The 26,406-nt window shown below is 36.6% G+C and overlaps 1 protein-coding gene across 1 annotated transcript in view; it reads right to left on the bottom strand.

Annotated features, from left to right (window-relative positions):
* Positions 1-5,542: 5,542 nt before the first annotated feature.
* LOC127422165 (FRAS1-related extracellular matrix protein 2-like) overlaps positions 5,543-26,406 on the bottom strand; it is a 154,119-nt gene continuing 133,255 nt past the window's right edge. Inside the window, exons 17-25 of the mRNA XM_051665502.1 lie at positions 25,871-26,202; positions 19,980-20,172; positions 19,770-19,874; positions 18,157-18,284; positions 14,988-15,122; positions 13,660-13,786; positions 13,356-13,543; positions 13,112-13,258; positions 5,543-7,803 (exon numbers count right to left, since the gene is read on the bottom strand). Of these exons, the coding sequence (XP_051521462.1) occupies positions 7,291-7,803; positions 13,112-13,258; positions 13,356-13,543; positions 13,660-13,786; positions 14,988-15,122; positions 18,157-18,284; positions 19,770-19,874; positions 19,980-20,172; positions 25,871-26,202 (1,868 nt within the window). The 3' untranslated portion in view covers positions 5,543-7,290. The remainder of the gene's footprint in view (positions 7,804-13,111; positions 13,259-13,355; positions 13,544-13,659; positions 13,787-14,987; positions 15,123-18,156; positions 18,285-19,769; positions 19,875-19,979; positions 20,173-25,870; positions 26,203-26,406) is intronic.

The following is a 26,406-nucleotide window of genomic DNA, read 5'->3' on the forward strand; positions in this document are numbered from 1 at the left end:
ATCTTATGGCCTGTTATGTTGAGCAGACTTGGGAAGAGCCCTTCTAGGAATTTCACCATATCTCAGCCTTCGTCGTCCTCAGGAATTCCAACAATTCGGACGTTGTTTCGCCAGTTACGATTTTCAAGGTCTTCCAACTTTTCCCAATCAGGCTCCAAGTCCGTCTTGGTTGCTAGTGGATTAGCAGTTAATTCCCTCTCCGATGACTCCAGATAATCGATCCGTTTCTCAACATCCAACACTCTTGTAACCATCTCAGTGAATTTCATCTCCATGGCAGTGATCGATTGACATATAACAGCAAGATCCTCCACATCAACAACGACCTTCGCCAGCTTTGCCGACATGTTCAACAGTTGACGCTGAATCTCTTTCACTGCACTGTCCAAACTGACCCTCACGTGGTGCCATGCAACTCCTACAATATTAATAATAATATTAATAATAATAATAATAATTATTATTATTAGACGGTTTAGTGTTTTTTCTCACCCTAAGTGACCCACCATCGGATTATGATGAGCCGTCTGGAATAGCATTTCCCGATGGCTCTTCGGTATCAACAACTGGGTTGCATCTTCTTTTGTCTGAGCATCCTGCATCACTCGATACAACCAATCATTTATTTTTTATTTATTTATTTTTTTATTTACATTTTTTACAATGAAATGTAAACATGTATATATATATATATATATATATATAAATAAAATCAACATTTAAACCCCACAACCCCCCCCCCCCCCACCAAAAAAAAACAACCCTATGGTCATATACATACATACATATACAAACATACATACATATACATATATATACACATACATACATACATACACACACATAACAATCATACAAACTATAATACATTACTCTCTCCACACCCCACCCGAGAGCCCTCCAAAAACTCCAAATACCTGCCCCATTTCCGAACAAACTTATCCAAGCCACCCCGTCTTCTAGATGACTCCTCCTCATAAGCTGCCACCCTCCCCACCTCCGTGCACCACTCCGGATATGGGGGTCACCAACCCCTCAAAATAACCTGCCTGGCGATCATCACACATGTCAGAACCCAGTTCCCTATATGGCCATCCCCCACATCGATGACTGCCCCATCGCCCAGAACACAAAGTCTGGGGCAAAACGAAACCCGAGTGCCCACCACATCGCACACAAAATTCTGAACCTTCGACCAGAATTTCTGGATCTCGACACACCACAAAAAAACATGGGCCATGTCTCCATCCTCCGATTGGCATCTCCAGCAGGTGGGTGTGTCTTTAAGACCAAGCCTATACAGTCTAGAGGGGGTCCAATAAAATCTATGCAAAATTTTGAATTGTATAAGACGCACCCTTGCATCACTAGATGCAGACTTAACGTTTTTAAGAACACTCCTTCCTCCAATGCCAAGTTGAAATCTTTCTCCCATACTCTCTTGAGAGAAGTTAAGACTCCATCCCCCATACTCTGAATTAACAGGGAGTAGTACACTGATGCCTCATGACCTTTTCTAAAAGCCGCAATCACCTCTCCCAAAGCATCTGCCTCCTTAGGGGGATGTGTGCTACTCCCAAAAACAGTGCAAAGCAGGTGGCGCAGTTGTAAATACCTATAAAACTGAGGTCTGGGGATCCCAAAATGTTGGACCAAGTTTTCAAACGATTTCAACACTCCACTTTCATATAGGTCACCGAGTGTAACAACCCCCCTCACAATCCATTCCGGCCAACAGAAAGGAGACTTGCCAATACACAGTCTTGGGTTCTGCCATATGCTCGAGGCAGTATTTAAATAAGTGTCCAATGTGAAATAACGGGGTGTAACTTAACTTTTCCGATTAGTTTGATAGAGATACTTTGTAATGGCGAAATAGGGGCAAGAACTGCCTGTTCAATAACAAACCAGGGAGGGGCTCTCTCAGGTGGAAGTGACCAATGAGCCAAATGTCTGAGACTGAACGCATAGTAATAAAACAAAAGCTTGGGAAGGCCTAGCCCTCCTTTGTCTATCGGCCTATGTAACTTATTAAAATGCAATCTGGGACGTTTACCATTCCAAATGAAGGACTTCGCTATGCTATCAAATTCCTGGAAATAAGAGAGGGGGACATCTACAGGGAGAGATTGTAGCAGGTAGTTAAATTTTGGAATACAATTCATTTTAATAACATTAACCTTCCCAATCATCGATAAATGTAATGAAGCCCACCTGCTGACATCGCTTGAAAACCTTTTTATTAAAGGATCAAAATTAACACTAACTAAATCAGACAAATTTGCTGGGAATAAAATCCCCAAATACTTAATGCCCTGTTTGGGCCACTGGAAGGTGCCCAGCTGGAAAGCCGTTACTGGACAGTACGTGTTGTTCAAGGAAGAAAAACTGGGTTAAAGTTTGGCTAGTGTAAATGAAATAGCAAACTAGAAATACCTTATACCAGTTTAAACGGTCTAAAAGACCTAAAAGACATGGAGTAATGCAACATTTTATCTGGCAATTTTAGTTTGAGTCATCGAAGGAGGATGCAATTTCTTCTATGTGACTTCACAGTCTCTATTTACTCCATCCTGCAGATGTAACAGAGAAATGCTGTCCTGGTTTGTCCACACCAGTTCCAGCTGGCTTTTACCTGAATGATGTGTGGACATAATTTGTCTGTAGAACACGCCATTTCACAACCCAAATGACAACACATTGCCTGAAAGACAAACACATGTACATGATGGGAGACTACTATGAGACAGTGGTTTGAATTCTTTGTGAAAGCAGTACCTAGTAAGATTTCTACCCTATACAGTACATAAATTACCTTGAGTGTTTGCTTATTGGTTCATTACTATAATTGTTTCATCAGTAGATTCTTTCCTGTGATTTAACAGTCACAACAATGATGTGAATAATAAAACACATAAAGACACAATAATTGTAGGACCATTAATGTTTGTTTGGCAGCCCTGAAGCAAATGAACCTGCATGTTCAATATCAGGCAAGGCCGCTCGTAGCAGTTGATGTGGAGAACAACACTTGCTTACATTGGAGGCCTCACAGTGTTTCAGATGTTCCAAGTGTATGACTACTAGGAGGCCTCTCTGTTTATGGCTGATATTGTGATGTTTCTCTGTGTTTGTAATAGGATGTGTTTGGTAGTGACTGGTATTCTCTACAGGACAGAATTCTATGGTGGGCTTTTCAGGATGGTGGTGTGTATATTCTGGATGTGTGGCAAATGACAGCCTGTCACTACAGCAGAGAGAGCATTCATCCAGGCCCAATCATCATCAAAAATGAGCCTGACATATTTTTTTTCTTTTCTTTGCCCAGAATACATTTTATACATAGAGGAATTTACAGTGTTTAATTATAACTGCTAATAGTACAAGTGAAAGAAATATTTTTTGATTGTCCTAAAATATGTTGATATAAATATGGGAAACAGAGATCTCTCTGGGTGGTAGAAGGATTTTAAAAAGTATACATTTATAATTGCATTGATTTGTATAAATTATACCTAACTTATTTGAATAAAAATGCAGAACCTACATAGCTAAATTTGTTTGCTTTTACTGTAAATGAACATTTATTCAAATATGATATAAATATTCTCTATTTAGAGCAGGGGTCTCATAGTAAAAAGTCAATTATTTTGCAAAGCAAATAGTTCAGTAACCACATCCTCCACAGTTTTAGCAATAAATGCATTGAGTTAATATGCATTATTAATAAAAATTGAATATCCTTTCTTAGATGCTAAACTGAGAACTTTCCTGAGCCATGACTTAAAAAAGACATCATTTATATGTTAAAAATATATTTTATTTTTTTCGATTATTTGTCTTCTTTATCTTATTTATGTATACATTTTGGATGGGTTAAACCATATTTTTTTATACTTTTTATTTATTTTATTTGTTTATTTTTTTCCTTCACCTGTACTTGTCTTTATGATTGTATTCATTCATTGTTTGATGTTATTGAACATTTATACAGAAAAAAACTCCACAGTTTTACCACCATTTGTGGACTTTTCAGACAGTCCCTTACCACACCCTCCACAGTATTAACATGTTTTAGCACAATGTGTGGACTTTTCAGACGGTCCCTTACCCATAGGCAAATTTTCCAACTTTTATAAATGCTACATTGGCAATCTAGAACGATATCACCGTGACACCATCTGACCAGCTTAAATACGGGACAAATCACGTCCAGTATTGATTCAATACGGGACCCATCATTTTATCTTTAAATACGGGACGATCACGTATTTTACGGACGGGTGGCAACGGTTCACTCATCTCACGATTCGGTTCGGTTCACGATACTGAACTCATAGTTCGGTTCGTTTCACGATTCTTTAAACTAAGCCTGAATCAAGAAAAGCTAAGAATAAAAGTTTTTATTATTATTATTACTTTATAGTCATATGCAAAACAGTTTGTTTCCTTAAAAATATAGCTAAAAGTACTGTTCTTAAAAGTACTAAATGATCGCTCACAGATATACTAGGACTAAAAATCTGCCCAGAACAGGGCAGTGGTGACACCAAATAGAAATATTAGCTAATAATTCTGCTTACTGAAAATATGGAATTATGTTAGATACATATGTTGCTTACACACTGTCACTGATTACAAATATTTAAAATATTTTAAATTACAATTTTATTTCTCTAAAATAGTATTGTCTCTGATAACATCTAAATATTCTTAAAAAAATTAAAATAAATAAATAAATAAAAAATACATAGGCTATTTAATGGAAGTGCATGCTTATCCAGTTAAATAATAATAATTTACTGATGGAATCAAATCAGACATGCAATTTAACATTAGGATTATATTCCCCCATAGCATTATTATACATCATATTCAGCATTATATATAGTAGATTAATATGGCACTCTCATTAAACCTCTTTAAACTTTACTTTGCTCTCGCACTGTCAGAGCAGATCACTCTTGCGCTTCAAATGGACATTTGATCCCTCACGCTGATTTGAAAATCAAACAAATTGTTTATTGGTGAAATTAATAGTTGATTTGTTGCACATTTTTAAATGTACAACTCGAAACTTTGGTTTTAGAAGGTATAATGTATTTCCGAGTCCAAGTCAAGTGTCAAGTCATTGTTGTCAAAGTCTAAGTCGAGTGGCAAGTTATCAACGACTTGAGTCCACAACTCTGCCATTCTTAGTAAACTCTAGAGACTGTTGTGCGTTAAAATCCCAGGAGATCAGCAGTTACAGAAATACTCAAACCAGCCCGTCTGGCACCAACAATCATTCCATGGTCAAAATCACTGAGATCAATTTTTTTCCCCATTCTGATGGTTGATGTGAACAATCTGCATGATTTTATGCATTGCACTGCTGCCACATGATTGGCTGATTAGATAATCACATGAATAAGCAGGTGTACTGGTCTTCCTAATTAAGTGCTCAGTGATTGTATATTCTTTCCCATGCAATTACTCTGCTAGTCAGGCTCACTTTAGCAGTGTTATTTTGTGGTTGTTGTAGTCCATGATAACTGGGGCCTGTTATTGAAAGATACATTTTATTCTTTTCTGCCCATAAAGTGATTCAGGACAAAGTCATCTCATAAAGCTGATGACTGCCACTGATAAGAACCAATTAACAAATACATAAAATAAAGAATCAACATGGAGTAATTCAAAACAATTATTTAAATTCAAAACACTTGGAAAAACCACTGTTTTGAGGTATTACAACATGAGACAGTCATAAAATGTACAGAACATGAATGATTTGGGATGAATATTGCTGAAGAGAGTCATAATTTGAGTTGCATAGCAAATAAAGAAATAAAAGATTTAGTCTTCTTAAAATGCTAAAAGGTAATATTAGAGAGCAACTGAAGCCTCAGATCGTAATACTGATATCAAATATACTGAATATTTTGTTTGTTTGTCAACAAACAAAACAAATGTAAGAATTCTGTAACTAATGGTGGTGTTTGTTGTAATTTGCTGTAATGATATGTGAGTTGAAATCCAAATAACTTTGAATTCTACACTTTTATTTGCATAAATTGTTGAAATTTCATCTGTGTTTTTAAGAATTGTTTAGATTTATCTGCAGATTATACAGTATCTTAATTAGATTCAACATCATTATTTGTTAAAATATTTCATGAATATGAGATTATATTAATAGCTTTTGCTTTAACTATTTGGACCTCATTGCCTTTTAAAGAAATTACATACTCAAGTGACTTCAAATGCTCTAACTTTTTTTACTTATTCTCCAGAAAGGTATCTTACATTTTATGTAAGCAATTTAGCACTTTTCCCCGACAGTCACATATTGTGACCAACAGAACAGTAGTTTTAATGTCATAAATTTCACTTTTAATCTCATAAAATGTGATTTTATACCATGCAGCATCACATTCAGGTACAAAAGTCATTGCAGTGATCTCCATACAAAAAAGTAACAACTAAAGTGGTCTGCCATTTGCTTACTCTGTCCCGTCAAAGAAATGTGACATGGCCAAAATCATTTGATTAACATTTGATCTGAATTTACATTATAATACATTTTTTTTTTTTTTTTACATAATAAGTGTAGATAAAAAGGAAACCATGCAAAAACTTGATAGTGACCATAAATACTTAAAAAACCAGAAACAGAATAGTAAAATGTGCATTTGTTTTGCCACAAATAAAATAATTTCACTCTTATGGAAATGTATGATAATAGCAAAACTACAGTAGTTTGACGTTAGTATTGTATTACAGTACATTTCTTTTGCAAAGTAGAAACTGAAAAACACACACAAAAAAATAAAATAAACAAAACAATTATACGTGACTGATGGATTATCCATCCAGTAATATACAGTAGTACAATCTGATTCTTTCTGCCTTATAGTATTAATAAGCCATTAACAATCTTCAGTGACTGAAAACAATCTGTATTTATACAATATCATCATTCCCACAATACCATTCTTTCAACTATCACCTTTGGATAAAAAGTAAATGCCTCATTTGGATGAATAACAGTATCATCAAAACAGTAGTACACAACAAACTCTCTCTCTCTTTGTGGCTCTCCATGGAAAAAACTTTGACTTCAAACTATTATTAAAGCAGTGGCAACAGAAGTGCTTATTAATTTCAAGTACATTTTGAACTAACAAAATCCCAATGAGAGGTAGAGCGTAACCACTCCGAGTCACCATGTGTCTTTTACATGCCCAAGCAAATGAACAAGAGGCACTTGCAAACAAAAAATGATTTGAATAAGAAGGTCCACAGGAATCAAACCTCAGAACTGTCGTTGCTATCGAGAACTTGCATCATCATGGGCTCTGTGCTACTGATGCCTTTGGGGGGCTCAGTAACATTCTTCTCCTTCCTAGATCGCACTACCAAAATGGCAAGAACAATAAGTAGTATGGTAAAGAGAAGTCCAACCAGGATTCCTATGATTATGACAAGGCGATCGTCACTTGTTTCTCTGTGGTTCAGTTCTCTGGGAACAATCCCCTCTTCTTGGGGTTCCTTGTTACGGTTGGGAAGTTTCTGAGTGCTGCGTTCAAGTGCAATATGCAAGATGTTTGTGCCACGGTTATTATCAGCACCAATTTCCTGAGCCAAATCTGGAACGCTATTGGCTGACCGTCTGTTGCGTGACAGGCTGGCGGAAATTGAGTGATGGCTGTTTGTCAAAGAATGGTACTCTAAACTCCTTTTCCCAATGCCTCGGTTAGCATTGTCTCTGGAACGAACAGTGTAAATAGTGTGAATGTACCACTCCCTGCCCGCTGATACCTGGACAGAATGGTAAAAGGTTAATATTCGAGTGTGATCATAACATTCCTTAATGCATGCTATTAATATGGCTGCTGTTGTCCCAGACATTACATGCCCTTCTAATCAGTGTTGGGGAGTAACTAACTAAACTAGCAATGCTACTAAATTAACCACATTTTACAGTAGTGTGTACTTTATTTTGCTTTATTGCATCATATACAGGTAAATATCTTAAAAAAGTGCTTTACATTATGAAGATGACTGTACTATATGTAAAAAAAAAACAAAACAAAACACATTAACAGGGCACAGACATCCTTCTGTGATACTTCTATACACTATACTTAATGCATTAAATCTAGTGCTGTCAGTCGATTAAAGTTTGTAATCACGATTAATCGCATATTTTGTAGTTAAGCCCAATTATTCGCAGATTTTAAAAGTGCTGAAATTTGACTCTAAAATTATTTTTTTCCTGTCAAAATACATTTATTTCCTTCTTATGAAAGAAAACAAAACAATATGAAACAGCATAATGCTTTATTAACATTTTCTAAACAAAGCCTTCCATACTATAAAGACAGAACTGCACAAAAATAGCACTAATTCAAATAACAATAAACATTTTCCAAAGTCTTAGTGGGAGGTTGACTAATTGAAAGAACTAATCCCCATGTAGGTTGCTGTGGAGGTGGGAGTGTGATCGAGCACCGATCTGTGGAGTGTGAGGTCCGGAAAAGCTGAGCGGTTAAGGATTTACACCTGTGCTAACACCTATTTGTATTCCCAGTGAGCTGTGACACGGAGATATAAGGGGAGGAGACAGTGGCAGATGAGGAAGAGAGCCGAGTTTCAAGCTGTGTGTGTGTGATTTGGGAAGTGTTCAGCTGAAAAGCAAGGATTTTTTGTTAAATAAAGACTGTCTTGGGGTCGGGGCGAAGTGGGCGGTCCGTCTGTTGCTGCTGTTGTTGAGGGAGGCTCAGCTTGTGGCACAACAGCTATCTGTTGCGAGTCTGCTGGAGTACTCAGACCTGAAAGGAGCCATCCTGCAACGGGTTGGCCGTAACCCTGAACAGCACCGTCAGCGCTTCCGGGCGCTGACATTTGGTGAGTTCGGCTGGTGAGTTTGCCTTCACCCAACAACTCTGTTGGAGGTTACTGCTGGCTGAGGACCATGGCGCCGATGGAATCATCCACCTGCCAAAGGGAATGGCGGAGTGGGTCCAGTGCCATCATCTGACATCGCTGGAAGAGGCCGTCCAGCTGGCAGAGGACCATTTGACGGTGTATAGGGGAGACAATGAATCCTTTTCTCTCTCTTCCTCTCTCTCTTCCCCTTCCCCATCCCATACTGTTCCTGTCCCTACCCCCCGGAGACGGGGTGTCATTTTCCCGAAGCCGGCTCCTCAGACCCGGGGGGTTTCTATTGCTCTGAACCCCTTTGTTTCTGTTCCCCCTCCCTGCCAGGTTGGTAAATCCAGGGTCACAGGTGTGGAGGTAAGGTCTGGACCGGTGTACTGGCGCTGCGGGGAACCGGGACACATCCAGGATCAATGCCTGGTGATGGATATGGGGCTGTGGGGCCGGGTTCCCGATGTGTCACAAGCCACCCCCGATCGAGCAGGGACATACCATATACCAATGAGTATCCAAGAGGGTACATATCTAGCCTTGGTGGATTCAGTTTGTAATCAGACTTCGATTCACCAAAGCTTGGTTCAAGGTGAGGCTTTGGGTATAGCACGCCAGGTGAATGTTTTAAAACAGCTTTTCTATTGCCAGTTTGTGTAATTTCAAAGCTGTTTTCAATCTATGAAATAAAGCTGATCCTTTTTGCAATGCTTGACACACTTTTTAGTCATACAAGTAATCAACCATCTACATAACTTTTCAGTGCATATGTTTTTATTTATCTTATAACACCAAACAAAGTGAACCTCTTAACACTTAACAGAAAAAAAATTAATAAAACGGCACCACCATTAAAGAACAAAAAGTGCAATTCTTGTGCAAAAGTCTCTAGAATGCTTTTCACTTTTTCTGCTTTTTGGCCTTGAAACCATATGCGTCGAAATCAGGTACATATTGTGGCAGGGTGAGCAAGAGACAGACACAGTGGGTGTGGCGTCAAGCCACGGAGAGGCATTTATTGGAAACAATAATAAACGTAAAATGTCCAAAAGGGGCAATAAAGTGTCCAAGGGGGAATAGTGTTCATAATAAAGGGGGAATCGCCGCATCCTCGCGGTGAACGGGGCTCCGTGAAAGGGGCGGGGTAGTGTTTATAGGAAAGCCCAGGCACGGGCTGGGTCAGTCGGCCACTCACCCTCCAAAGTCCACGGCGCGTGGGGCGGCGGCTTCACTGGCGACCTGTCTTCCCAGGCTCGTAGCAAGCGTGAGGGGAAGGCGGCCCGGCATCTAGCCCGTCGGCGGCAACGTGAGCAGTTCACCCCAGGCGACTCATTACGGCGTCCGGGGGTCCGAGGAACGGATCCGGCAGCGCGTCCACTCTTCCGATCCCTCACAGCTCTGGTCCTGGCCGTGCGAGGATGCCAGTGTGTGCACACATGGAGATTTGAAGCCGGCTCCCCGAGAAGAGGTGCGCACTGCATTTTAAAGACAGCGGTGATGAAGCATTATCCCCATCAGGTGTGCTTCATTCACCGCTGACCAAACGAGGCTTATTAATTATGCACCTCTTCTCGCTCTCCCGCCCAACTCCCATCGTGAGCCTGGCTGAAGGGCGGCCCTAAAAGGTGAGGCGACGATGACGAGCCAGAGGGGCGGATAATTCCGCCACAATATAAATGTCAGGAAACCTGATTCCTGGCCACATGTCAATGTCCATGGACCACTGGTTCTTTGGTAAGTTGTAAGGATCACTGTCAAGTCCAACTGCCTTTAATTTAAGGAGATAATCATTTGTTTTACTCCTGTTTTTGCAGTTTCCCCTACCAAGCCATACTGCAGGATGTTTTGCCACTCAGTCCGACTGAGGGGGCGTGCTCTGGGGGGAAAGTGACATCAGTGCATACCCTCTATTGACAGAAATTCATCGTAGCATTGGAGAACTTTAATCCGGTAGCAGGCCAGACAGTTCCCCGGCCTGAGTGAACTGAGGTAATAATAAACACACTATCAAACTGTCCAGTTCATTTTAGTGAACTGGATCGTTCCGATAGTCAATTTCAATGAACTGCTTTAAAAAAAATTCACAGATTCCCTGCGAGGGATTTTACAGCATGTTTTGTATTAAAATATTTTGTTAAATGCTTCTTTTCACCACTATGTTATTAGGGAGTTTTCTAGTTAATTAGTTATATTTAGTGTAAAACTATTTTAATTTTTATTGCAGTCACCCTTACTGTTTCTCTGCCAGATTAATACTGCTTTGACTGCAAAATAAATAACATGTCCTATATTTTTTGTGATAGTTTTATATTAATCAAGAAAATTAATCCCTTAAATAACGTCAATGTAACTACTTTTTGTAGTACTTGTAGTGTAGCTAACAATGTTTTAAAATACATAGTTTGATTGTAGTTTACCTACTTTAAATTATGAGCTTGTAGCTTGTACCAGGGGCAGACTGGGACTAAAAACTGGCCCTGGACTTTCTGGCCCAGAACAGCCCACCAAACCCGACCTGCAGCATACCACACCATAACACTGATTGATTTCATTTTCCAGCACAATTTTAATTTTTTTTGTGTTGAAGAAAAAATAAAAATAATAATTTCTATTGACTGCTAGTCTTGACAACGGGCCCCACAGTGCAAAAATGGTCATAAATTCAAAACGTATAAAACTACTGTAAATGTGATGAGTGGGTTTTTTTTAGAGAAAGCACAAAAATAAGCACTTTATAGCTCAGACAAATAACATGTCCGAAATTTTTTTTCCAACATACAGATGTTAGGTTAAAATGTACATGAATGTACAAGGGAAAGTGTGCATTTTAGGTGCTGTGACAAGTTCACCTTTCAACTTTTTTCTAGAAGTGCAAATAAACTTAGTTAATATGAGATTATGGAAACAACAAGTATAATAATAATATATTATATATGTATATACTATATATGTATATACACCGATCAGCCACAACATTAAAACCACTTGCCTAATATTGCGTAGGTCCCCCTCGTGCTGCCAAAACAGCACCAACCCGCATCTCAAAATAGCATTCTGCCATTTTATTCTTCTCATCACATTTGTACAGAGCGTTTATCTGAGTTACCGTAGAGTTTGTCAGTTCGAACCAGTCTGGCCATTCTCTTTTGACCTCTCTCAACAACAAGGCGTTTCCATCCGCAGAACTGCCGCTCACTGGATGTTTTTTGTTTTTGGCACCATGTTGTTTTTGGTAATGTTGTGGCTGATCAGTGTATAGCTATACAAGATCATAAAATGTTGTTTAAAATAGTTACTGACACACAGCAGCACACTAATGACAATGTTTAACCTTTCATGTCAATCACTCACATAACTATGCGTAAATGTTTATTTAAAAAAAAAAACTATGAAAACAAAGTTGGCCAGAATATGTACATATATAAATATACACAAATATAAATATGTGTAAAACATAATAAACATACATCTTAAAGTGTAGAACTTTGCAGATATTTTGCAGATTAACTGCTCATATTTTCACTCTATGTGAGTTTTTTGCATCTTTATATCTGCAGTGTTTTAATTCCTTCACCAGATTATTCTTGAGAAAAAGTGAAAAGCCCTATGCTTTGACAAGTGCTGTTTCTGCTATCCTTTAAACAAAGACTCAAATAGCATTTTTATCAGGCATGAGCATTATTCAGCAAGCTGCACTTCAGCTCCCTGTGGTATGAATAAATTATGCAAATTACTATGTACTTTAGCTTTACTATTTGCAGATTTTATATACGCTGCTGTTATTGTATTTGTAGTAACTTGCAGTTATTTGCCATTTTGTGATTATTCGGAGCTCATCTTATCCTTAATATGTTGTCACCATTATTGTGATTTGTACCTCAAATAATGAGATCCACACCAGGTACAGAGTGAATGTGCACATATAGAAATGCACTACAATATGTAAGTAATTTTAAAATAAAAGTCATTTAAGTTTTTTAAAATAAAAGCCGTTGAATTGGCTTTATCTTACAGAGTGTTTTTAAATATTCACTCTGTAATGGGGTCCGCGCAGGCATGTTGGAGCCCAGGGCGGCTGCCTATATCGCCTGATATTTGCGCATCAATTGGCCAGCCCAAATTACCCAGCAGCCCACTGGGAAAATGCCAGTCTGCCCCTGGTTGTACCAAAATACCAAAACTGCTTCTTACTTACCTGAAACAAAGCAGTTGAATCTAGCCTAAAGCCATCTGAGCCTGGCTGTCTCACCAGGGCCAGTGCCTGTGGATCGTCTACAGCCAGGAAAGAATTGAAACTAATGCTACCAAATGTTCTCGCCTGAGTCTCTGGCTGAGCTTTGTCCTGTAACCAAAAACAGATTGAGTTCAAAATGACAGTTGACTGATCCCAGACTCCGTGGCTTCATAGGAGCAAAGCATTTAACAATGGCCATACTTACAATGATCTTGAATCTGTGCAAAAGTGATGGTGAGTCAGCTAGGCAGCCATACTCAAAGTTGTCAGGGCTGTACTTTGGAATGTACCCATCCATCCCTGTACAGAGGAAGACCTTCTCGATGTTACAGATAAATGAGTCTCCAAGATTCTGAACAGGATCTACCATTACACGGCCATAGATGATATCTCCTAAACAAAAGTAATGGATAGCCTCAAATTATTGAGAGGTGCAATACTTCAGTACTTTCAATATCAAAGCATGAGAACCAACAAAGAAACTATAGCCATAGTCATTTGCATTTTACCCTCTGAGAAAGCAGTATCACTCTCTTGGCCAAAACCCATAGAGCCATCGGACAACCAGAGTGTCCTCTTTGAAAGCAGGAGCAACTGTGTATTAAGACTGAACTCTGCTGCCACTGGGTCACTCACCTAAAGGGAAAAACACATACAATCATTTTCACTAGGAAAAGAGTGGTATAGGTTCTTCCTAACTAATTGTAAGTTAATACTTAATACAATTAAATTGGTCACACATTAAAAAATATAATTTTCCTTGAACTTTTGAAATAAAAGAGATTGATGTACCATGTTACCATACTGTAAAGGCACTTTTCCACCATCGGGCTGAACTGTTCTGAGCACAGTGAGTGACGGTTCTAATAGCATTTCCACTTGAGCACGGGTCGGTATGGTGCTATCACAAACCGTTCCCGGCCCGTATTACTCAGGAAAGAGAACCATTCTGGTGGAACACCTGTAGAGAAGTTGCATGGCAACTTACCCAGTCAGCCATTCTAATCCTGATTTCGCAGCACCACAGTGGAAATCATAACTGTGTCAATGAGCCCAGATCTGTACAGGACGGCATGGTTCAGCAACAGTAACCGTTCGGCCCGGCCAGGTGGAAAAGCACCTAAAGTTTTAAGAACTAAACTTCCTCCCTAGTCCAAAAAGAGCATTAATTGAAACTAAGCTGCAAAAATTGCTCATTCTAAAACAGCTGGATTTCTGATATCAAACACCCAAATACGTCAACATGTGATTGCCTACATTTATGTCAATAAGGCCTGTTCAGTGTTTGGCAACTTGGCCTGCCCTGTCACAGTGGGGTAATGCAGAAGTAGGATAGATACTATAGAAGAATTACTATTACACCAGAGGGTATTTAATTGATGATAAAATTAAGATATGCATAAAGTCTGCCAAATGCTTTTCAGTTCCTGGCTGGGGGCTAAAACATTCGTAAAGTTTATTGTTAAAAAGATACATAAGGTACATGTAATTGATCACATAAGTCCCGACTGTTTGTTCACAGTGGTACACGTGTTCATGTAAGAACTTGTGTTGTTTTAAGCGCTAAAACAACAAAGTTCTCACGTAAACATGTGAACAAGCTTCTCCCATATAGCTTCAGAAGACTTGGAATATGATGCACAATGACTATTATGTTCTGCATAAGAAAGAAAGTCATACAGGTTTAGTTAGTTACTTACTGTATGTAATAATTTTCATTTTTGGGTGATCTATTCCTTTAAAGTACACTCATGGTGTACTAGACAAACAAACAAAAAACCTTTTGGCTTGGCTATACAGTCAATTTTGTGATGCGTGCTTGTGTTAGAGTAATCACCTGCTGGAAACGTATGTCCAGATCAAAGGTGATTTGCTCTCTGGGGTGGCACACTGGATGGAAAGTGTACTCTAAACTGGAAGGAACCGTGCAGGGAACCAGTTTCACTGTGTAGGTGCCTGAGTAATCTCTAACCTGTAGACATATATTTCAACAAACAGTTATCAGAAGAAACAGTGAAGGAACGAAAAAATTATGAGAGCAAACATGAACATTTGGTTTTGATAGCATATTTTGGTCTGAATGAAGAAAAAACATCTGCAGGCAAATTGACTTTTCGCTAAGCCCCGCCTTAAAAATGTTATTGACATGCTGTTCGCCATATTATAAGACAAGGTCAGTGTTGGGTAAGTTACTTAAAAATAGCAATCCACTACAAATGACTAATTCTTACTTCATTGAAAAAGTAATCAAATTACTAATTATTTTACTTTTAAGTTACTTTCTAAAACACTTTTATGCTCAACAAATTCAAAATAATGCTTATATTTCCTTCTTGCTCATTGTTACACAAGTCATACACTCAGCACCTCACATTTCTCTTTCACAAGGACTCGTTATGGGCCATAATTCATGTATTCTACATAAATAATATATTAGAAATAAGCATAACCCTATAATGTACTTAAAACTATTTTAATTAATTGAAAGTCAGTTACTGTAATCTGATTGCAAGAATTTAAAATTGAATGCATTACACTACTTTATTTTATGTTTTGTTTACAAAAAAGTAATTAGGATACAGTAACTAATTACTTTGTAATTGGATTACACCTATCACTGGACAAGCTTTTGTGCTTTTCTAATTTAAGTCCATGTAAGTTATGTGTTTTTGGATTGCTTTAAGTGGAATATTACAGAAATTATCCCAAAACACAGTCAAATCATTTTTGTTTTCCCTTTTCCAGCTGTTGAACTATGTGTCAGCCTTCATCAACAAATCAGTAAGGACACCTACATTTACTCCAAGAGGAATTCTTGTTATAAACATTGTTAATTCATGTTAATATTGGTCATTCTGTGTTTCGATTTTTTTTTTTTTTACTGGTGAAAGAAATACATTCATGATGATGAAAGCCAAAATATTCAATGCCATGGATCGATATTTAAAGGGTAATCCATTATTTTGTAGAGTGGGGTCAAAATGACAAATACAATAAGGTACTAGCACCTTGGACCTCTAATGATGCATTCCAGAGCTTTGCAAATGCACATTTAATCCACTGAGGTACACAGTAAATGTGCACATATAGAAATGCATTATAATATGTAAGTAATTTTAAAATAAAAGTCATTTAAATTTTTCAAAATAAAAGCCATTGTGTTGGCTTTACCTTACAGAGTGTTTTTAAATATTCACTCTGTAATGGGGTCCGTCCAGGCATGTTGAAGCCCAGGGCGGCTGCCTGTATCGGCCTGTCCTACATATCTAGTGTCAACATTATTTGTCCTTCAGACCTTTGTTTTATTGGACACGAAAAACTGGCTTCATAACATTTGACCCACATTTGATTTTCAAACATTGAAAATTTAATACAATTTTGCATAGAGCCAAACTGAGAGCCCCATATCACTGGGATTTAAAACTGTATGGACCCCCCAGCAGGCGCTATATCACGAATAAAGTCTCCGTATACATAAGTCAGACATATGAGGTATCATTTGAAAGCTTAGAATCTGAACTTTTCAGGGATAACCATAACATAATTGCATAAACATAAATTCTGCATTTGTTACTTAAAATAACAAAATAAGGCCTCAAAACATTCATGTTGAAAATTAGCACCCCCTAGAGTTAATGGGGTAGAAATATTTATATAGAAAATAAAATTCCTACACATAGCACCTAAATGGACAAGTCATATATCAAATGAAAGCTCTCATTCTTAGGAATGTGACTGTATAGTTAATTTTGTTGCCCTAATACCACAGTTTGAATGATTTTCAAAAGAATCATAAAATATGATTTCTATAAGTCATCAAATACAAACGTCTCTTTTATTCTCCAATAACTGCTGATGTAAGCCCCAAGTAGCCAAAAACATTACATCTGCTTTTAACTTAGGAAGTTTTCTAAAAAAAAATTGAAATTTTTTTTCTTGTCTGTGAGCTCACTTGGCTGAATAATCCAATGTTATATCTAAAATGTCCAGAACAAAATATGCCATCCAGAAGGAAAAGCATGCAAAACAAATCATCAGAAAAATATGTTTTCGACTATTGATGATAAAATGTTAAATATCATCGCAAAAGGGAGGATCTCAGCTTTCTACTGACACCTAGATTGAGCTTTTTAGTCCACTCAGAGGCTAAGATATTCAATGAAACAACAAGGGTGGTGCTTGAACTGAAAATTAGACTGGATGTCTATGGGCGAGCACATCTTTGAGGGCTAAAATGAGTTAGAGCGCCACTTACATTTCAGATCCGTATATTGTGATGGAATGTGAAAGAGAAAAAAAAATTTTTCTAGTGCTTGCTAGAAAGTCCCCCCCCCCCCCCGGACTCACACAACTGGTATATAATACAACAAGGGGTGCTGAAGTCAACTGATTTTAGTAACAGACCTACGTATCTCTGTGTAAACATAAAATGAGGTAAATAAATAAAACATAAATAAGGTTATGTTTTTTTACCTTTAATTCTTTTTACCCTCCTCTACAAAATAATGGATTACTCAGTAAATACTGATATGTGGTATTTAATAGTTTGACTTTCATTATCATTTATATTTATCTTTCTTTAGAAAAAGTTTTAACAAAATAAAAATAGCCAGGGAAGTTTCTGAAATTTGGTTGTTTTGCCATAGTAGAGTTGAAATTAACAAAAGATGTTACAGAACCATAGTATGTTATAGAAACTTTAGTCTTATGTTATCTGTTGTAATTGCTATCAAAATTTTCTCTTTTTAATTGACTTTGATAAGTGTCTTGATTCAGATTTGCAATCTCCACCATTTTTATCATGTTACTTTTATTTACATGTAACATAACAACTACTTTAAAGACAAATGGCAAATAAAAATGCATTGCACTGTCACCCTTAATTCTAGCACACATAAGAATAATATAAATGACTTTTTTACCACTTCATGAGCACATTTTTCTAAAAACTGTTCACTGAAATCAATTTTTTTTTACATTTTCTCTTTACAGTGATAAACACTTACAGCAAAGTCAGAAATGAAGGTCCACTGTTGTAATGGCTGGTTGTATGTGGGCTCACTTCTCACCAAACTTAGGTTAAATGTCAGCCCAGGGTGGTCCACACACATGACCATGGATGTCAGTGGGGAGGCTGTGTTGACACAAATGTTATTAATGTTAATATTATTTTAATATAACATTATATAATTTCTTAAACTCTATGACATAAGATGGCATAATACTGTCTCATGTTCATACTAATAGGTTTTTAAGAAAGTCTTAACACTAAATAAATGAATCGCACAAAAGATGAAATAATAATAATAATAAATGGTATTTTTCATAAAGAAAATTAAGCCTTTCTGTTGGACCATAAATATTTTTTGCATTGTGACATACACCGATAAGCCACAACATTAAAACCACCTGCCTAATATTGTGTAGGTCCCCCTCATGCCACCAAATCAGTGCCAACCTGCATTGAGATGCTATTCTTCTTACCACAATTGTACAGAGCGGTTATCCGAGTTACCGAAAACTTTGTCAGTTTGAACCAGTCCAGCCATTCTCTGTTGACCTCTCTCATCAACAAGGCATTTCCATCCACAGAACTGCCGCTCACCAGATGTTTTTTGTTTTTGGCACCATTCTGAGTAAATTGTAGAGACTACTGTGCGTGAAAATCCCAGGAGATCAGCAATTACAGAAATACTCAAACCAGCCCATCTGGCACCAACAAACATCCAAGCGATTATCTAATGTGTGGCAGCAGTGCAGTGCATATCATGCATATACGGGTCAGGAGCTTCAGTTAATTTTCACATCAACCATCAGAATGGGGAAAAAAAACTTTGATCTCAGTGATTTGGACCGTGGCATGATTGTTGGTGCATATCTGCAATGTTTTATTAAAATCTGCATTAATTAAAATCACCAAAACAAATACTACCTACAATTATATACTACTTACAATTATACTCTACACACTTGTTTCAGTGTACAATTGTTTCAATGTGTCATATAAATAATACAAAATATGTGGTGAAATATGACTTTGACATTTCTTTGTGAGATTCACCAAAATGAATGATTGCTTTCATGAAGCTGTAAACCATACAGCAAAGGAAAAAACACTCAATTTAACCAGGTTAATTAAAGGTAGTTTTAATACACCTGAGTTAGCAGTGACAAAGAGTGCTTTTTCTTTAAACTATAACTACCAATTACTGTAACCTACAGTATTACTGTAATTTGAAAACATCTACAGTAATTCACATTACTGCAATGTATGAAAAAAATTATGAAAATCACCCTCTCTGGACACAATAATTGTTATTTAACTAAAATCAGTATTATTTAAATTCAGTAGAACAAATAATGCATACCATGATGTATGCTTACAATTAAAATGTTTGTAGAGTGTACTTTGTGCAGTTTAAATAATATTTACCAGTAGTTAATTTTTTTGCATAACAATAATGAGAATGAGATTTGTGTGATGTCAAGAAAATGATGACATAATGCAAAAAAATCTTAATAGGCTTCATTTTGTTTATCCAAAATTAAATGTCTTATTTTTCCTTTTGATTTTTAAGGTGAAATATGATCTTGACATTTATTGATCGTTTGAACACACCTGAGTGAGCTGTGACAAAAAGTCCCCGGAAACGTGCTTCTGTACGGAAGTTGACGACCAAACGGCCATGTTCATTGATCCGCATGCTTGTAGGATAGAGGGCCCCTAAAAAATAATATAAAAATCCACATAAATATTAAACAAATAATGAAGTTTCGTTAGACTGTGTTTTTTATTCAGATAAAGGACTAAAGCAACTTGCTGTCTTGCCTTGTAATTCTGCCTCAGGTGGACTACCAATGCCATCTCTCCACAAGATGGCAGTGTCGTACACGAAGGTGAGACGCAGCTCAGACTGTAGGTCGAAGTGCTGCCACCCACCAGCACCAACGGGTGAATGGAACACGTACGACACATGTAGTGGCACACGCAGGGTCACATAAGACTGTACCAGGTTCAGCACCTATATGGGACAGAAAAGTAAATACTCATACTGGTTTATTTCACAAATAAGGTTGTTAGCAGGGTTGTGAAACACACAAAGAGCTTGAAAATTGTCTAAGCTGCAGTGTTGGGTGTAATCTGATTATAAAGTAATTAGTTACTGCAATCTAATAACTTTTTTTTTGTCAAAAAGTAGTGTAAAGCATTACAATTTAAATTTGTGTAATCAGATTACAGTTACTGACTTTCAATTAATTTAATTACTTTTAAGAACATTACTTGGGTTACACTTATTTCTAAAATATTACTTATTATGAATACATTGAAACATGAATTTTTTTATAAAATACAGACATTTTTAATTTGTTGATCGGAAAAACAAACCTCTGTGAAAACTGTTTTAGAAAGTAAAAGTAATTAGTAATGTGATTACTTTCTCCATGAAGTAATCAGTAATGTAATCTGATTAAATGTTTTAGAAATGTAATTAGTGGTATGTAGTGGATTACTACTTTTGAGTTACCCAATACTACTAATCAGTTTCTGTATGTTATGCATCACCAGATTTAAAGTATTTAATTCAATTTAAATTTATTTGTATCATGCTTTATACAATAAATATTGTTTCATAGCAGTTTTACAGAAAATTGTGTTTCAAACCCCCCTAAAAAATGACAGTGGCCAAGGCAAACTCCCTTAGAAGGTTTAACAACTGATACTGTATGTTTTAAAAAATGTAATGTAACATCCCAGACAGTGTCAAAGTATATATATATATATACACACACACACACACATACACTGGTGGCCAAAGGTTTGGAATAATGTACAGAGTTTGCTGTTTCGGAAGGAAATTGGTACTTTAAGTGGCATTCAACTGATCACAAAGTATAGTCAGGACATTACTGATGTAAAAACAGCACCATCACTATTTGAAAAAAGTTATTTTTGATCAAATCTAGACAGGCCCCATTTCCAGCAGCTATCACTCAAACACCTTATCCTTGAGTAATCATGCTAAATTGCTAATTTGGTACTAGAAAATCACTTGCCATTATATCAAACACAGTTGAAAGCTATTTGGTTCGTTAAATGAAGCTTAACATTGTCTTTGTGTTTGTTTTTGAGTTGCCACAGTATGCAATAGACTGGCATGTCTTAAGGTCCATATTAGGTCAAAAATGGCAAAAAAGAAACAGCTTTCTCTAGAAACTCATCAGTTAATCATTGTTTTGAGGAATGAAGGCTATACAATGCTTGAAATTGCCAAAAAACTGAAGATTTCATACAAAGGTGTACACTACAGTATTCAAAGACAAAGGACAACTGGCTCTAACAAGGACAGAAAGAGATGTGGAAGGCCAGATGTACAACTAAACAAGAGAATAAGTACATCAGAGACTCTAGTTTGAGAAATAGATGCCTCACATGTCCTCATTTGACAGCTTCATTGAATTCTACCTGCTCAACACCAGTTTCATGTACAACAGTAAAGAGAAGACTCAGGGGTGCAGGCCTTATGAGAAGAATTGCAAAGAAAAAGCCACTTTTGAAACAGAAAAACAAAAAGAAAAGGTTAGAATGGGAAAAGAAACACAGACATTGGACAACAGATAATTGGAAAAGAGTGTTATGGATCCTAACCCCATTGAGCTAGCCTGTAAGGTGCGTGAGAAGTGCCTGACAAGACAGCCACATCTATGGCAAGAGCAAGTATGTGTATATTATATATATATTTATATGGTCCACCAATGATCCCCATCCAACCTGACAGAGCTTGAGAGGATCTACAGAGAAGAATGGCAGAAAATCCCCAAATCCAGGTGTGCAAAGCTTGTCGCATCATACCCAAAAAGACTTGAGGCTGTAATCGCTGCCAAAGGTGCTTAAACTAAATACTGAGTTAAGGGTCTGAATAATTATGTCAATGTGATATTTAATTTTTTTTCTTTGTAATACATTTGCAAAGTTATCAAAAATCAGGTTTTTGCATTCTCATTATGGGGTATGGAGTGTAGATTGATGTGAATAATTTAAATCATTTTAGCATAAGGCTGCAACATAACAAAATGTGAAAAAAATGAAGGGGTCTGAATACTTTCTGAATGCACCGATATATATATATATATATATATATATATATATATATATATATATATATATATATATATATATATATACACACAGTATATATTGTCTGTATTGCATATACTGTATGTATAGCATACAGTACACCAGTCGATGGCACTGTCTATCCGAAAATGGTCTGAATTAATCCAGCAAAGCAAGCCTTGCTTAGTTTACCTGCTTAGTTTAGTTTACAGAAATGACTGAAAAATTTACATAAATACGAAACTTAGAACTCTTGATTAATGCACTTTAATTAATGCACCCAGACACAAAAGATCACACATTTCTAGCCAAAAGCTAAATTTATCCTAGAAAAAAAAAAGGAAAACCACCTTTTGATTTGGTATTGTTAGAATGTGTTTTTGAATTGCTATTTGTTATTTGGCATTTTCTTCATGTAATGCAAATATAGTTTAATAGTAACCTTAACCTAATTGCACTGTACTTTATTGTGATGGTCGTCAATTAATTATAACGGTTGTCAATTCTGCTAACTTTGAGTCTCTATTTGAGTGAAAGCAATTAGGTATACCATTTTGACATATAATAACTGCCCTGATCGATTTCACTGGACTTATTTCATATGTATGCAAACAGAATATGGCCTATAGAGCCATCCATCCACATTTCTAACACTAGTCCACTTTAATTAACTGCAAAGTAAACAAACACAGCATGTTTCCATGGTAGATACAAACGACTGGCTGATACAGGCATGTAAACAGTAGTCTAAAGCTAGTTTAAAGGTGTACCCCTTTTTAGTGAATGGCAGCCATTTACAGGTGCAAGACAAAGGAGAACAGAAAGACCAAGATACAAAAAAGAATCATTTTATAATCTTAAAGTCAATTTTGACTCACTGGTTGAAAGACAAACAGTGGGCCCCTTAGGGTGAACTAAAGGTCCATAAAGCCAGTGCCTTTGCCACTAAGCTATGAAGTTTAGGGGGGGTATCCATAAATCAAGTGCAAGAGTCTAGACCTTAGAATGCATTAAATAAATTCCTATTCTAATGCAAAAATATAAAAAAAAACAGACATGGGCACATTAACATTAGAACAGGGGTCAAAGATTACATCACAAAGTTACAGCTGGCTCCTCCTCTATTAGACAATTTAAAGGTTATATTTGAGGCCAGACTTAAGTTTATATTGCAGCAAGTACAATCGTGGAACATTTACTCAAGCCTAACATGGATTAAATTGATTATATTTCAAAGATTTTCCTTTACACAGCCAAATTCATGAGCTAAAACACAGTTTAACCCTGCTATGTTTTTAGGGTAATTTTTGACCTGGGACAGGAAAAGAATACGTTATAAAAGCCGCACAGTTTTTGGTACTGGAACCAAACATTGTGACTTTGTCAAGACCATCAAAACAAATAAAATAAAAAAGAACATTTATTTTTGTATATGATTGTTTAAAAATAAATAAATAAATAAATAAATAAAAAAAACTATTTAAAACAAATTGTTCCTTACATTGTCTTAATGGGTCAATTTTGACAAATTTAATAAGGTGTTAGTGACAGGGTAAATTAAAGGGGGTCGCACACCAGACTGTCTGGTGGACATGTCACATTCTAAAATTCGAAATAATAATTTTCTATGAAGGTATGTATGCGCACATCGGGGGCTCAAAAAATCTGCGTAACTCGCATAGTTTTACATTCAATTCGACCCAAATCAATATCAAAGAATAGAGATTATTTACTCTAGCCATCAGTGGATGATATATTGTGTATATGTATCTTTCATATAGACTTCACAATGTATTTTCAGTTGTGGTTTGACAGTTTGAATGAAACCTCTTCAAAGCTACATACAGAGAAACTGCATAAGAACTTTTAATCATTCATTTTGCGCAGTTAAACCAGTTTAACTGCACAAACTCCTGCAAACTCATGAATGTCACTTTCATTCTTGAAGAAGTAGAAAAACCTTTGTAACTTTTGTGTTTATGCCTCCTGTGCAAGGAGCTCTAAAATACCTGTCCTATGTTGTGATACCTGTGCCTTGCAACCTGCTTCAGTTAATGTTATATTAAACAGAAGCCCAACTGAGTGAATAGGAAAGCACGCAATTTAGGCTTCTAATTTAAATGTTGGCTAATGTTAATATATCGATTCCTAAAAAATAAATTGATAAAATAATGTACTGATCAATAATTGATATATCGATATTTTATGATATGCTTAACATCTGTGAATCAAATTTGACCTAAAATATTTAACATTTTCTCAAATTTAGTCCCTAGTCCCATACTGCTTCACCACCTGCATCACTGGGTACTGCATCTTTCCCACAAATTGCATTCTTTCATCTCAAATGGGGTTTGTGCAAATGTTCATGTCCACACAAACACACAGAGAGATTTTATTTATTTTTTTTTTTTCAGTTTTGAACAGGTAATATTTTGTAAATAGTTTACTAACATGATTTTATATGATAGTGATCAATGGGGCCAAAGGCCCCCCAATGGTAAAAGACCTACTGAATATAATTTTCTCCAAAAACATTAGATTGCTGAAAGAATTATTGTGGCACCTTCCTAAACTCCTGTAACACTGCAAAAAAAAAAAAAATTGACATTAGTGGGAAGGAATGGATTTGTTGCAATGGACCTGATAAGTGGGCCCATTTTGACTGCTGGAAAAGGTAATACAAATTTATTTGTGAAATAGGCATGTACTAAAATTGTAACTCTAAAATGTACACTGCTGATTTTCTACAAGCAGAACTAATCAGAAATTGTTGTAATAATATAAAGATATTATAAAATAATTATACTTTTTTTTATTATAAAAAAATTATGTTATACTGTATTTCGTACTGTATATATAATTTTTTTCTTCCAATCATTACACACTTTAGGATCACAATAAAACAGATTTTCATTAAGGGGGCTCTTTTGTGCCATTGTACACTAATACAGAATTTATGCATTTTGAGTGTTTTCAATTCGGGTCAAAAATGACCCGAAGGACAAAAAGAGGTTGCAGTTTCTTAAGACAATAGGAGGTTTAAGGTTCTCCCTGTATTCTTAAACAATTTCACTAACAAAAAGTACCATACCACTATAATATTATGGGTTTTTGGTACCTTGTAGTATCATGTAAATACCCTGGAACATGAATAATAGAGTACTATGGTATTACTCTTAAAAAAAAAAAGTATCATCACGGTACCAAAAACCATGGTCCTACCATGGTAGTTTTGTAATGTGAGTGTACTTTTTTTGTAAGAGTACACTGGACATGAAACCATACTAATGCCATATTTATTTATACATTTACCATGGTAATATCATGCTTTTTAATCATGTAACATGGTAGTACCATGGGATTCTTTGAAGTACCATGAAGGACCATGTAAATACCATGAACATGGTACTCATTCAGTACCATGGTATTACCATATCATACCATCACTATACAATGGTAACACCATGGTACTTTTTGTGACTCTTATTTAGCCAATGCTAAGATGCATGATGAAACATCAACAGGATGGATAAGAAAATAAAATTATAATAGAAAAGTATAGAATAGTTTTAGGTTTTGTTGGTTTTGTTCTCTCTCCTCACCTGTCCATCCGTCCCGATGGTCCCTCCACAATCGTTGAGCAGTTCGGACATGTCATAGTAACTCACAAACTCCCATAAGCACGCCTCTAGATGCAGGTTTCGGTAGAATCGTAGGGTGCTCTGGCCCCTAAGGGTGTTGCTGTACTGGTATGGTGCAGTCCCACCAATGGCATCTGGGTTGCGGGTGGCGTCGGTGATGAAACCGTAGCGTGTTCGGACCTCCGTGTAGTCTAACAGGTTAGAACAACGATGGTTCCCAACACGTGTTCCGTCTGGACTCAAGGTCAGCTCAAAGTTGGAGAGAGGTCGAGTGGAGACAACAGGTAGCATACCTATCAAGGCAACGTGGCAGATAATGTGACATGGATGAAGAGTAAACATAAACTATTTTGAGAACATTGTATCTGATGAGACACTGCAAGTGTCTTACATTCGGATATGATTTACACCATTTAAAACCATACTACACAGCATTTAAAAAAAAATAAAAAAATTACACATCAGTTAGTTCCACTCCTTTAATCTAACAGGACAAG

This window comes from Myxocyprinus asiaticus, chromosome 31 (genome assembly GCF_019703515.2).
Source record: "Myxocyprinus asiaticus isolate MX2 ecotype Aquarium Trade chromosome 31, UBuf_Myxa_2, whole genome shotgun sequence".
Classification (NCBI taxonomy): domain Eukaryota; kingdom Metazoa; phylum Chordata; class Actinopteri; order Cypriniformes; family Catostomidae; genus Myxocyprinus; species Myxocyprinus asiaticus.